Source organism: Barbatula barbatula, assembly GCF_947034865.1.
Source record: "Barbatula barbatula genome assembly, chromosome: 9".
NCBI classification, from domain to species: domain Eukaryota; kingdom Metazoa; phylum Chordata; class Actinopteri; order Cypriniformes; family Nemacheilidae; genus Barbatula; species Barbatula barbatula.
In genome coordinates this window covers 5102289-5117718 of record NC_136772.1, presented here as the reverse complement: position 1 = coordinate 5117718, position 15430 = coordinate 5102289, and the positions used below count along the sequence as shown (strand labels likewise).

At 38.0% G+C, this 15430-nt stretch overlaps 1 protein-coding gene across 2 annotated transcripts in view; it reads right to left on the bottom strand.

Moving 5' to 3' along the window:
* Positions 1-15430, bottom strand: part of erbb4b (erb-b2 receptor tyrosine kinase 4b) — a gene marked incomplete at both ends in the record, with an annotated part of 235030 nt that overhangs the window by 95483 nt on the left and 124117 nt on the right. For both annotated transcript variants that reach the window (XM_079465171.1, XM_079465170.1), the window contains one exon: positions 1083-1269. In XM_079465171.1, the coding sequence (XP_079321297.1) occupies positions 1083-1269 (187 nt within the window). The remainder of the gene's footprint in view (positions 1-1082; positions 1270-15430) is intronic.

Sequence of the window (15430 nt, the reverse complement as noted above, 5' to 3'; positions counted from 1 at the left end):
CCGTTTGTTAACGCCGAGAATGCCCATGCAAACACTATCCAAACCTCTGTTTACAAGCGCTTTTTTAAAACTGACAGATCTGAACTATAATAAAGACTTGGTTCATGTGAGAGCTGAACAGTAGTGCAGTTATTAAGATGGTCAAGCTCTGTGATTCTCCACCAAACCTTTCACAGAGTTTTATGGATCCAATTCCAGGTGTAGATATTCAGCCGTATTTCACTGGCACTGCCAATGTCCATGCCGTCCAATCCTCCAGCTAAAGGATTTTTGATGGACGTTGTGCGGAATCAATTGAGCACGATATCCATATTGATGAATAATCTCTGTCTTTTCTGCCATAGATATCGTGGAACACTGACCAACTTCACAAAAGCCTGACTGCAAAAATTATTTTGTAAAGAAATGAAGGCATAAACTCAATCTATATTTCAAGCATTTAAGCATTAGCCTTAGGATCAAAAGGATTTTAAGATCACGAGAAACACAAACTCAATTAAGCGTGTCTGAACTTTTGACCGGTACTGTACATTCTCAGCCAAACACAGTAAGTCATTAGATTTACGACTTTAGTACAGATGCATTAGGTTGAATATCAAAGCATTTACATTTACATTTAGTCATTTGGCAGACGCTTTTATCCAAAGCGACTTACAGATGAGGAAACATTGGAAGCAATTATAACAACATAGGCAACAAAATACATAAGTGCATCAAACTAGTCCATAAAAGCCTAGCACAGTATACAAAGCTAAGAATAGTGAGGTTAGTAAGTGTTTTTGATTTATTTATTTATTTTAATTTTATTTTTTTATAGAAGGAAAGGGAAGAGAATTAGGAAAAATCAATCAGCGACGTGTTGACGGAAGAGATGCGTTTTTAGGCTGATCTTGTAGCAGCTGGTAGATCATTCCACCAATGTGGAACAGATCCAGAGAAGGTACGGAAACAACAAACTCTTCTTCACAAAGATATTATGATCAAAGCCATGCCATTTTATACTCGATCAAGAACATCGCAAGAGAGTGTGAGAAAACAAAAGGCTGACAAATGAACGTAGATCATGTGACCTGTGGACTCACCTGTGAGGTTCTTGAGGCCGAGCTGACGGAGACCAAAGTTGCCATCTCGCCGGTAGTTGAGGAAGACAGCCAGTGCGTAGCGGTCTTCGTACATCCTGGTCCCGCGAATGATACGCAGATTCTCCAAGGGCAGGTATTCAAACTGATTCAGCGCCACGAGCACGTATCCGGTCACCTCCCGAATGGACTGTAAATAGGAAACAGTGGCAAATATAATAACAAAAATATTGGCTTTTCCCAAACGCTCCCGCAATCTTCTATTGTTTAGGGAAACACATGGCTCTGTCATGAACAAACGACACTTGTTGAGCCAATGTCGATGAATAGAATTCAGTCAGGTTGCTCAAAGAGACAACAATTACGCTTGGGAGGTTAGTAGCACTAAAATAACACTTCAGATGTGGAAATTGGAGATTCTACTTGAGATTCACTGGGGGAAGACAAGTTGAGGACGTATTTTTTATTTTTCAAATCAAATGCAATAAAAATTGATTTGCATAGCATTTGGAGGCTATTATGCATATAAAAGATGGAAATCCTCTCTGCCCACCCTAAAGATTCAGCTACCCCCTCACTTCCTGCCCTTGTTGCTTTCAACTATGATCGTCAATGGTGGCCAAGAACTGTTTGGCTACAAGCATTCCAAATATCTTTCCCTGTATTCATCAGAACAAAGAAATGTATGCAGATTTGGAACAGCTTGATCGTGAGTAAATGAAAAGTGATGACAGAATTTTATTTTGTGAGTGAACTGTCCCTTTAACTCTTAAAACTTCCCCCAACAACACTATTGTTCATATTTTGGACATTTTCTCTAGGTGTTACTTTTACAGGCAGTTCAATTGTTTCTCCGACCATACATCTTAGTTCTTTATTAAAATACATCGGTAGAAAATATATGAAACATGTTCTATGTGTGTTTCATAATTGCAGATCAACAAGTGTCTTCATTTTCAGTAACCTGTTTGAGTTTAGGTTCTTCCCTTTAAAACGTTGTTGGGCTGTTTTGACTGTTTTCTGACAAATGTGAATTATGAAGTGCCTGTAATGTACAGTTACACACAGACTCATCTCAGGGCTCTCAGCTCATCAGACACTCCTCAGCTGAAGTGTGTGGAGTGGGCAGCAGTAGGACACAATAAGCTAGTGGGTACACTCTCTCACTCTACACTCTATTAGACAGATAACGATCACGGGGTGACTCAGACCCATCCAACCGCATCTGTGAGACCCTCACCGTGACATACTGGTGCCAACACGGCGCCTGTCATTACGGAAGACACAGTTTCATTCATTTTGACAGAGCACCTCCTGCTGTGAATGATGACACTTTTGGGGGCGGAATTAGCCCTGAGGAAGTCTGGGCATTGGGAAGTCGTCTCATTGACAGCAGTCAGTAAGCGTGAACTTCAGCTCAGGCCCCATGCCGAGTGACAGGGCCCGTCCTGCAGCTGTCATCATTCGATGTCCAGCTAATGGGCAGAGACGCGAGGGCTTTTTAATCTGAGTTTTAGTCATTTATCTGGGTTAATGAACTGTTCTAATAGGCGCTCCGACTGCGCAGATATAGCAGGAAGTACATCCCGCACATGTACAGTACGTGGGGAATCGCTGATGGTGGGTATGAGGGTTTTGTCAAGTGGGGATGTGGGATGCATGGGGAGCAGATCAGATCAGCTAGAAATATCTTGTAGACGGCTTTATGAGATGTAATAGGAGATGATGTATACGGCCCCTAATGCAACTGTTTGTTGGTAAAACTTCACTGTTTCATAAACATAGTGATTTTGTTCTATAGACCACTTCAGAAAATGTAAACTGTTCAACGCTCTTTTAACGCTGCTCCAGGTGAACTTCCTGTTGTAGTTTATTCACACTACACAAATATTTGAACAAAATACAACCACCAGAACATTTATAGATCAATATATATATATTGTTTTTAAATTATAACTGAAATCGATTCTGTTACGTTTATTTTTATTTACATTCAGAAATAAACTGAAAAAATTTGAAAGGCACTAAAAGTATAATAATACACAAGAACTTAATAAAACTAAAATGAAAAATTATTTATTTCATACTGCAACATAAAAAGACAAATAAACAATTAAAAAAACATGTAAAAGAATAGTTAAAAACTAAAGATCTGAAAATAAAAGCTAATTTTAAATATTAGTAAAACTACAACTAAAAACAAATATATAATTACTTTTATTTACTTTATATGCAAGATAAAAAAACAATTGAAACAGGAAATGATTCTGGACCAGTGTTTATATCTTGAAAAGTGGTCTATAAACATCAGAAAGAAAATGTAATATGGAAAATGTTTTTGTGACATTGAATTTCGAACTCATGGAAATGAATTACTGATATAATAAAAGTAATAGAAATAACAGTATGCAAGCGAAATATTCACTACCATGTAATGTCATACTATAAAAAAGCCAAAGAATAACATAGTACTGATTTGTTGTACAGTTTTTTGTCACAACATAATTTCTATAGTTACATTTCTGCTATTCCAGACATTTGAAGAGGTTACTATCATTGTAAAATGTGGGGAAAAAGTAAGATCAAGTGACTCTTAACTTTGGAATGATAGTATTTTGTATAAAAATTGTGCAAACATGACTTTATACAGTAAGTGTATATCTAATATACTGTATGTAAACAAATGAGTAGGGTTTATTTTATGGAGCACGATGGAAAACCTGGAGCAGAGTAAGAAGAGATTAGAACTTTACTGTGATTTACAGTCAAAGTCAACAACAGAATGATTTGAATGAAGGGGAAATTGCTGTCCCTCCTCTCACAAATTCGAATCCTACCAAGACTTCTGAAAAGTCTGGAAGAAACGCTAACTGAACGCTAGCCAAGCCTTTGACCTTGCTGGGGTTCCTCTGTTTCCTCTTCCTGTCATTATGGCCAATGCACTCCTGCCACATCCTGCCAACAACTCCTGGTCACCGTGAACTAAACCCATCCCAGTTACCTAGCAACCTCTGAAAACTGCTGCTGTCTAAGAGACAGAAAAAAGGAAAGGCCCTAAAAAGTAGAAGAGGGAAAAAAGCAACATCTCTGTTGTACTTCTCCTAATTTAATTAAAGGATTACTCTGCTGAGATTTTCAACACAGCCTATTTGGCTTCCCATGTTCACTTTCCAGCACCAGTTAATTCCTCTTTCTCAAACTAATTTGTTATTTTCAAGCTACTGGATCGATTTTACCCAGAGTAGAAGAGCAGAGGAGGAAGAAATAGGATGAGAACGAGGACCCTTTTTCTTCTCTCTGTTTGTTCAATAATGAACCACATAAATAAAGGTAAACACCTTGTTGTGATTACAAGCTCGGTTTATAGCTAATGGCATAGTGTCAATGAGAAGCTCTTACCTGCCATTAACAAAAACAACACATCCAATATGACTTCACCAGAGAACTGCTACACACATAATCAATGGAAATATTAGATGCTTTATTCAGTTTTATAGTAGATCTAATGCAACTGTAACAGTACATTACTTGTTGTTGTGTTGTTTAAAGTGAATATGAACTTCCAATGAACTTCCAATGAATATCAATCAAACAGCAGTTGGTTTGTTTTGATTTAAGCCATGATAACAAAACACACAGCTAACTAACACAATACGGAGCTATTTTGTCCCGTTACTTCTGTTTTCACTTTCTGCTCATAATTTGGGAGAAATATTGTTAGTAGTTCACAGAATGAAACAAAATAGCATGCAGATCTGTTCTGTTTTCTTTACCACTTCTGCATATCTAGTCTGTTATTTATAGGCTGACACATAGAGTCCAAGGATGCTTTCAGGAACCAATAAGAGAGGCTCTTTTACAGGTGTGCTAATAGAGCACTTAAAGAAATACCCAGCACTAGTAGCCATTTGGAGGCCCCTGTTAGAGAATACAGGCCTGCAGCCTTGATAAAGCCAATCTATAAATACAATTCATGCTCTTCTATGAGGCATGAGCGGGGGAGATATGAGAAAAAATAGGTCCTGGTGCTGGTTTTGGAAGCTCAGATGACAGTGGTCCACTTAAGGCTCTTGTGATGCTGACAGGAAAAGTTCACCTAAATGTCAGAAGAGGACTTATTGTTGATAAGAACCCTGACAAATTGTCATATGGACAATATGACTCTCCAGAACATCTGAAATATGAACGGTACAGTATGATTCGAATTACAGTTTTTTGTGCCTTTAAGCCTGTGTTGACATATTTGTGTTTATATAAAGGGAAAATAGACTTTAATGTATGACACAGGCACATTATGACTTGCTACTTTAGTTATAGTTAAAGTTATTCTTATAGCACAATTTTTCTTTTTCCACTTTTAATAAATCAATAATTTTATTTGTATAGCACATTTTAAAACAACACATGTTGGCCAAAGTGCTTTACAGACCCAAAATTACAATTTAAACATAAAAACACGACATAAACAAGATACAAAAACTCCTGCATAGCTACTAATGGTGAAAAACAGCGGTGAAAAGATGAGTATTCAACAGGGATTTAAAGTGCTCGATGAAATCCCAGCGTTTAACAGCACGGCCTCCCTTAGGTTTTAACCAAGACTTTTTTAACAAGACATTTTGAGAGGATCTTAGGGGTCTCGCAGCACAATGAATGATACTGTAAAAGATCTGGTCTTTGTTTGAGTCTTCCACATTTCTGGTCCATTTTCCTGAAAGAGAAAGTTAAAATAGCCTACAAAGGACAAGTAAAGCCTGTCTGTGTACCTCCACTAGGTTATGCAATAAGCAATATACATCATAACACCACAATCTTGCATCATTTACTGTAATTGTGTATTCCACCTCTATCATATACAGCACAGGCACCTGAGCCATCTCTTTAAAATACAGTAACTCAACTGCACAACACATCTACATGTAAGACAGGTTTTAACACTCCTCTCCGTCATTTAATGAATCAAAGTGGCTGCTAAATAACACGCAATCTTTCAAACGACCAAAAGCCACACAACCGTTTGCGAATTACCCCCGGGCCTACCTTTGAAAACCAAACAGCACTCTACAAAGTGAAAGTCACAGCTAGCTGAAACAAAGAAGGGGAAGAAAGATACGAACAGATTCACTAGATTTCCTAAGATTCTTTACCTTCCCGCTGGTAAAAGGTTCGAGTAAAGGAAGTGTACCACGAAAACAAAACATCCCTTTTCAGTCCCCGAAACGTGCTCGGTATGGAAATAGAATCCTTCAGTCCAAAAACAAGCATGGAATGGAGAGACAAACAGGGATGAGAAGAGGGAAAGAGAGTTGAGGATGAGGTGAATAGTGAGTGCACAGCCAGTCGAGTGGATCAGCGTTGGCCTTCTGTATATTTTAATGCATAATTAATACTCCACCTGTTCCAGTTTAGAGGAGACAACAGCGAGGGAGAGACAGAGAGGTTTCAAAAGACGAAATGGTAAATGTATAGCAAGACCATGGCCCTTTGCATACTGTTATCCTAATTAACCATCATTTACATATATATAGATCTTGTTATGCCTGCTGGAAGGGTGGGCGGAGACATGCACAGAATGTCCTGGGTTTGGATCATTGCGTGAAAGCTTCGCTTTTCTCTTCTGTCCTTTAAAATGACCTAAGGGTTTTATAATGAGTATGTATTTATCATTATGTTAATATTTATTCCGAGCATTATAGAACTTATTAGTGGAGTTAGAAAGTGTCATTTATTAGCATTTTTAAAGCAGCACGCAATAAACTGAAAGGGCATGTATTTTCAGGTTTGCCAAATCCGCGTTTTTTCCAGAGAATTGGACGACTTTAATACTGTTGCCATGGGTTGTTTTTGCTATTCTGTTGGGTAAAGGTGGACAAATTTTGTTCCCGAAAAGTACTTTTTGGAAGACAAAATCAACTTTGAAGTACACTGTAAAATGTCAGATACTATTAAAACGTCCTTAAAATGACATTTCATGCAGTGTGTAATGTTGCTGTGTGCGAATGTATGCAGTCTGTCAAGTTGTAAAGCCGAAAGTGAACGGATAAGAATTATTGGCCTGGGGAAAGAGTTAAATCTGAATCGTCTGTCATTCTAATTTCAGTTCCGGCTCGGGTTCGTCTCACTCTGTGTAATGCCCGCCTATATGCTCCATTTGAGAAAATCTGGCAACCCTGTGTATTTAATCCGCAAATGTGATTTCACTTTTGATTTATCGACTCATTTTCATGCACTTTTACTCACTGGGGCTACTACTAAATCTTTTTAACCTTTAAACGTACGGTTAAATGCTTTGTACCCCTAATATAGGTGAATGAACATGCACTGTAAAATCCCATGATCCCTATTTCTTGTACTATGGTTAGAGTTACTGCTAAAAGAGGAGCTATCATTTCGCAAAGTTATTCAATCCTGATCCCTCGCGATTCCAGCTCCATTTATTTCCATTTATCCCTTTTGACGGAGACACCAGACGTGCTTTGTGTGAGGAATTATGAATGAGAGGCGCAGCTTGATTCTCATTGGTTTAGATGGTGCAACAGACTCATGTCAGCCTTGTTGATAAGCAAAGCCTGCAGGATATTTTGATTACCACAAAACATTCTGTGACAGCAAATACAGTATATGAAACTCCAGAGCGGAGATGACAAGGGAGGTGTTCTGTGTAATTTCATATCGCAAGTTAAGAAAATAGATTCTTGTTTTTTGGAATAATGTCTGTCGGCTAGGGTAAAGATAAACATACAAATATTGTTTCCAGTCAGAATCTGTTAAGGCCTTGACTCATATACTACAAGAAAAACAGTCTATGTAGACATGAACCCTTTAAAACGATAAAAAAATGTTCATCCAAAGCTTTGTCTTGATATCGTTCTCTATTATTTAAGTTATCAATAGAATATTATTAATAATATTATTAAAGTCAAATTTTCCAAGCGTTTCTGTATATACGTTTGCTATTTTTCTCAATAAATATCATGTTTTCATGTCCTTCTGTATTTCTACTCAAAGACGAATTTTGAGAAGTAAGAGTAAGTTGACATGTTTTGAAGGAGTGAGCCGTCATCCAAATCTGACAGCACTGTAAACACAGGTTTCTATAGTCTCTGTTCCCCTCACACTGCTGTTATGAGCCTCCGTCTCAAACAGAGCGGACAGGAGCAGACCGCCGCCCACCACCGAAATGATGTCACCAATCATTAATGGAGCTGTGGGCTTTGTTTTAGCAAACATTCTTTTCAAACCATCTGGCTCTGCAAAGAGTTGATGCTGAAACATGATTTCTTGATCAGCGACTGAAATATGTTTGAGAAACAAGTCTGGCACAGGAACGCTCTATCTGTGTGCTCAATGAAACTGGTTTCAGAACATAATATAGAATCATATAGAACGGGCTTTACCAGATGCAAAGATATTTTACAAAATAAATATTGCAAACACATGACCCTAGCACTCCTGTAATTTAAATGTTACAAAAAATATCCTGAAATAAGAAATATTTACAAGCTAATCTCACGTGGGAAATGTGCTAATTTTACAAGGTGTATAAAATTGTTTTAAAAAGGTTTATATTGTTATTGGAAAAAAGCATGAATATGTTAAAATCCTAAATGAATAAATTTAAATATTTTTTGAATTAATAAATGTTAATAAATTAGAGACCTTGTAAACAGTTACAGTCACCCAGCCTATTTTCTTGTCTTTTCTTGACAAGTTAAGCTCATTAAAAAAATAAGTTTGACTGAAACTTGCTTTAGTTGACTCTTTCAGTGTCATTTTCTTTAAGTTCATATTTTTGTTGTCTGAAATAAACATACTTTATTTAAGAATTCACGAAGAGTTTATATGCACAAACGAATAACTTCTTTTCTATGCTCTTATTGTGCATTCCAATTCATATAAATCAAACTGTAAACATAATAAAACATAATTAAAACATAATTAAAATAGAAAACATAACTTTTGAACATTTTTTTAATGGAATCTGTTTTTGCAAATACGCTCTACACATCTCTTGACTTTTATTTGATTTGATTACATTTTGAAAATGAAAAATAAACTTTTACACCAATATATTTCTCCGGACTATTACTTTAAAACTTCTTGACTTGTAACTTTAGTCTCGTCGTTTGTGACTAAACCACAAGAGTCAACACATCCGTAAACACAGTTATCTCTAAATTGCAAACAAACATTTACACTTGATAATGTAAATGTAAATGATATATTTCAATAAACCACTTTAAGTGGTTAACAAAATCACCTGAACCTTTAAGGAATCATGAATGTGAATAAAAACCCCAAGAAAATCAGAATCCACACTGGGATTTGAAACAGAAAAGGCTTGTCTTGAAAGTCGATTGGCATGATTTGGTTAATCGCAGAGAGTGCAAGGTGTCACAGGCGTAATGCTCATTACAGAAAGACGATTCAGATTGAGTGGGTGGTCCCTCAGGATCTCACACACTCTTTCATCTCGCACTCCGAGGGGGTCTGAAAGTGTGGGCGCACTTACAGGGACGCCACATTCAAAGATGGAGTCTGGCTGGGATTGTGTGAAGAGCCATGATTGCTGCTAGAGAAAGAAAGGCCTGTCACTCTGCATGAAGTCTATCTTTTATCCAGGTTTCCACCTCATCCCTGTGGACCCAAGATCACAACAGCAGAACAGTGGTGACACCAAATACAGCACTCTCATTTTCTCTCTAGAGACCGCGACCCGTGCGTGTGTATGCGATTTATTGCGACTCACTGCTGGGAGATATCTCATGAAAACAGAATAAAAGGCCCTGTGTTTCCTCAGATGTCTTAATATAATCCTTCATCTGTTTGTTTTATCTACACTTAATGAAAGCAGTCACTTTGGTGCCCAACAACGAACTATGCAAGAGTTGCTGTGCTATTGATTTGGCTCAACAGTAATTTAGAATGATCTCTCCCCTCTCGCTGACCCTCTCCATGATACCCATCCCATCCATTTACTCTTTGTCCTCGACATAAGCGCACATCTGACAGTAAAAACCCTCCCTCTCAATTTTAAATAGTTCACTTTAGGAGATATAGCTCACCCCATGTCGTTCCATGCTATATTGTTTCTTATATTACTAATTTCTTCGATGAACAAAAAAGATGTACAGCAAAACGCCCAAGTCTACACAAGAAAAAAACATATTACGTGTTCAAACGAATGGTCATGTTTTTCGAACTCGCTCATCATCAGTCACGTGACACGAGAAAGAGGGATGTTGGTGTCAAAGGTGCCTTGTTTTTAATTAAACTCAAGCACAAATCTATAGAGCTCTGGTGGAGCATAAAATTATCAGTGAATAACAAAATAAATATCAGTTTATCGCTTGGCCTTAGAGAACTTGGGAATAAATGTACAAATTGTGCGTTCACTTTTTTCGGCATGGAAAAAAAGCGAATTTTGTGTTCACAGAAGAAGGATAATATGTGATCGGAAACAACTGACTGCGAGCAAATTACATTTTTATTTTAAGGTGAACTATTTCTTTAAATTGAACCTTCATCAAAATCGTGTTTATACATTCCATTCATCCGGATTTGTCTGCTCCATTTGTCACTCCATTTTGTCTTCAAAAGCATTTTCCGTCTGATTTAGATGAGATTCGGTACACGCTGTCTGTGTGTCCGTTCACTTTTTAAGTCCTCTGAACACTGACGTGTCAAATATGTGATGCTGACAGTAATCGCAGAAAGAACTCGGGACAAACCTTCACATTTTCATTTGATCTGTCACTGCAAGGACTTCTTCTGTTCCGGTTCCTGTGCTGATGTTTGGAATACTAAGAAATGGGAATATGGTAGAATTTCTCAAGAATGCCTTCTTTACTTTGTCTCTTTGGGAAAAAATTCAGAACGGCAAAGCTTTTTGAAACGACAACTATGCATTTAAACACTATTTGGAATTTGCTACTATAACAAATTAAGGAAATTTTTATTCATCAAACAAATTATTCATTTGTCAGAATTTAGATGCAGTATGAACTGTATGTGGCCAATGACTATTTACAGTACACCCTTGGAAGGTAAATTCTATCATGACCTATACAAGAAAAAGATCTGCTTTGATGCATTAACCTCCTATTCTGCGGTCTGGCTCTGTGTGCGTTGAATGTCAAAATCTCAGTGCTAGGTCTGAACCCAGTAGATATCACAGAGACGGAAGAACAACTTTGCGGGCGCCGAGTCTAGGAAATGACATCATCGGTGGCAGACAATGATGTATGAGCTTTGCCCTGACGGCTGGCAGATCAGATTCTCTGTCTTTTAAGCAGATGTTAAATCAAAGTTTATGCACATTCCACCTCTTTGAGTTTTAAAGGTCTCTTCAGCTGAGTTGTTACGAGAGTTGAAAGGTAGATTTTCCAGACATTAGAAGAAAGATGGGGATTCTGCTGCTCTGTGAAACAGCTCTGGATGACTTCTGATGGCATTACAAACCCTGAAACTGTTCTGGACTGGCTGTGTTTCTCAACCACTTTACAGTTTCTGGAAAAACACTTAGCCTCCAATATACTGTAGCCCTGATCACATTACCTTTTCGGACAGATGATATTCTTTCTAATAGCATACTTACATTTTTTCTGCATTATATGTTGTATATGGAACAGTCCAGTATATGAGACAACTAGTCGACTTGCAAAAAAAGTTTATAATATATATTGTGCTTTATTCTGTAAGCCTAAATCTGGAATTTGTATCATACACAATCATTTACTTTATGTCACTCCGTTCACTTTCTCACTATGGTATACATTGACAGAAAACATCATAAAAGATAATATACCAAAGCTGTCAATGAGGCACTGTGTTTTTCAAAGTTCCTAATATGTACCATTTATGTGCATATGTGCATACATTTGATACCAATATGTACATTAAAGAACTAAAACGCACTCTTTGGTACCAGTATATACCTCTGAGGTACTAATATGCATTCTTCGGGTGCAAAAGTGTCCTTTTCGTTAGGGTACCTCGTATGTGACAGCTTGGGTACATTTCATTACCATTGCTTCTGACAGTGTACAAAATGTAGGCTATAGTAAGGACCCGATTGCCCTAGTTCCAATAAAAAAGACCAACAAAAGATCCAGGGACTTGTCCTACTCATTTTCAGAATCAGGGTAAACAACCCAATGCCCTATAATGCGATTCAACTTCATTAGCATAAAGAGAGTCTATGATCTTATACATTCTGCAGCATAAAATAAACATTTGACGAAAACGCAAAATCCATAAAATTCACTTTGTGTCTTCATCTATTACTATCTGCAGCTCCAGCAGAACAAAAACCATTCCAAGATTCTCCCACACCGGGCTGTAATGGCCTTCTAGATTTGTGTTATTTTAGTTTCAGACAAAGTGAGAATGAGAGATGATTGAGCAGAAGAGAGGAACGCCATGTACAGATCTGTGACTTTGAGACTTCCATCATATCCTTGAGAAGTGTAAATCTAACACTACATGCTACTGTCTACAGAGATAGAGCTAAAGAAAAGAAGCGTCTCTCCTCGTGGGAGCAGGGCTCCATCAGAACTCTGATAATGAGGGGCTCTCCTCATAGGAATTCTCCAAATAGAGTGATTTGTAATTGATTTGGTGCATTAATTACCGTCCGGTTCCGCCTGTGTCATGCTTAATATTGCCCACGTTTGATGAGAAGTGGACCCGCGCTGGGATCGTTTGGTCGAATGGCAATTATTCAATTAGTTGCCATTGCTTATCTCAATTCAGTGGCAGCAATGCCACTAGTTCGTGATGTCCACTGGTGTGGAGAAGAACCATGCATTAGTTTAGAAAATAGCCGTACACATCAAATAATTTGAACAGAAATTACAATTTGACTTGTTCCCGTAATGTTTGTAAAACAGTGATGGGACGCCCCAGTGTAATATATTAATTAATCCGAAAGAGATGCAGAGGTGTCAAAGGAGAGGAACAACAATGACTTGAATTAATATGCAATTTACTCTCATTCATTTTATCTCTTTCTCTCCGTTTCTGTCCCTCTTCTGTTTAACATTTAACCTGTAGGTTTACTGCAAAAGACAAAGTCAAGTAGTCCTTGAGAGCCAATTCTGATGAAGATCACAATGAAAACAATGTGCTTTTCAAACAGCGTGATTCCCAGTCATTTGAAGTCTGTAAAGGCTTGTTTATGATTCTCTGGCCATTTAAAGCCTCTGTAACTGATAAGTTTGTCATTCATGGGCTTATTTTCAGCAGTCTCTGAAAGGTTTTGTCGGGCGTCTCACGAGAATCGACCCAACGCTGGAAAGCGTCTGCCTGAAACTTCTCAACCAGCTCGTCACTTCTGATTGGTTTTGAATGACTTTCCCCCAGATATAAAAAACAGCATCAGGTTAATTGCTTATGTTCAAAAATATAAATATGCATAAGATCCGCTGCGTAGAAATTAAAACGCTAAATGAAGTCATTGTTCATTAGTTTAATCACTTCGGGCGGCACTGAAATGAGAGACGTGTCCCTTTGAACACAGCTTTGTCATATTAATCAAAATAATCACAAAATGATAAGAGAGAGTTTTAAATGATTTACGTGATCTCTAAATATACCTATTGAAGTTACCACGGACGCGCTTTGGGGTTGTCTCTTTGGTCGGTTTTTAGAGAATTAAGTGCCTTTTTCATTTAATAGTGAAACCACAGCTCATTTAGTTAGACAAACTAATTTTAGCGGTTTTATGAGTAGAAATGTAATTTCTGATTAGATGAAAAGGAATACAATTTCCGTTGAGGCTTCTTTAAAGGCTGAATAGATATTCGATATTAAGAAATGCGACTTGGGTTTGACTTGGATGATATTTGAAAAACATTATTTACATATACTCAACAACCTCAACCTACAATGAAACAACAATTTCTTTAGAAACCAATTCCCAAGGAATCTGAGATTTCTCATAGTTTAATCTATCATATTTTAGTACAGTTTCCAATAAAATTTACCTCAAATTTTTCTCCAAAAATTCCTTATGGCAACAAAAAACCATGAGATTTGGCGTACAATAATAGTAACGGTGCATGCGTACTTTTGTGACCCCAATTTAACTTCTGGAATACATTCAACTTCTGGAATACATTCACAAACAATGGAGTGTCTGTAGATTATTTCTGATAACAATCAAAAGAAACCGAGAAGACATTTACATTAAGTTATTTAGCAGACGCTTTTATCCAAAGCGACTTACAAAGAGTTCAGGCAGCAATAAGCGATATGTCATACAGGAGCAATAATACATTAGGTGCTAAAACAAAGTTTCTAGTTTCAACAAAAGCTAGACCACTACCTGTTGAGAGAAAAATATTTGTTTTCATTTGTCTGACAACTATTCACAGAAGAGATTAAGTAGTTTTTGAGAGATGTGGTTGACCGAACCGAGTTAGGAAGAATGTTCCACCAGGAAGGAGTTGTGAAGGAGAATGAGCGGGAAAGCAATTTTACTGCCCATATGAGAAGGCAATACAACAATTTTGGATAAAAGCGTCTGCCAAATGAATAAATGTAAAATGTAAATGTACAAGACGCCGCTCATTTGCTGAATGCTTCAACCGGTAGGGCTGTTGAAAAAAGAGGCGTGCTGCTGCGTTTTGAACCAGCTGGAGTGGTTTGATACCCTTCGCAGGAAGACCAACAAGGAGAGCATTGCAGAAGTCCAACCTTGAGATTATCAGGGCCTGGACAATGAGTTGTGCCGCATGCTCAGTGACATCTAACCATTCTAATGTTGAAAGAGACATATTTGCATGATTGCGTTGTCTTTACAATGTGATCATCGAAGGACAGCTGTTCATCAAATATGACTCAGTGGATCCTGGCTGTTTTGGAAGGAATGATTATTGTATTGCCAAGTTGGATGGTGAGATCGTGTTGTACCGTGGGGTATGCCGGAAATATGAGTAGTTTCTGTCTTGGCTGGGTTTAGCTGGAGGTGATGCTCTTTCATCCAAGCTGAGATGTCTTCTAGGCAGGCTGTTATGTGAGCTGCTACAGTGGTATCGTCTGGGTGAAACGAGATGTAGATCTGGGTGTCGTCAGCATAACAGTGATCTGAGAAGCCGTGTGCCTGTATGATGGGTCCCAAGGATGTTGTGTAGATGGAAAAAAGTAGCGGTCCAAGCACCGATCCCTGAGGGACCCCAGTGATCATGTGGTGAGCAGTGGACAGCGAGCCCCCTGAAGGAAACGGCCCTTTCAAGGGTTTTAGCAATACATGGGAGAAGAGACAGGTCTGTAACTGTCAGGAGTAGATGGGTCCAATGTGGGTTTCTTAAGCAGGGGCGTGACCTGGGCCTGTTTGAATGTGGATGGAA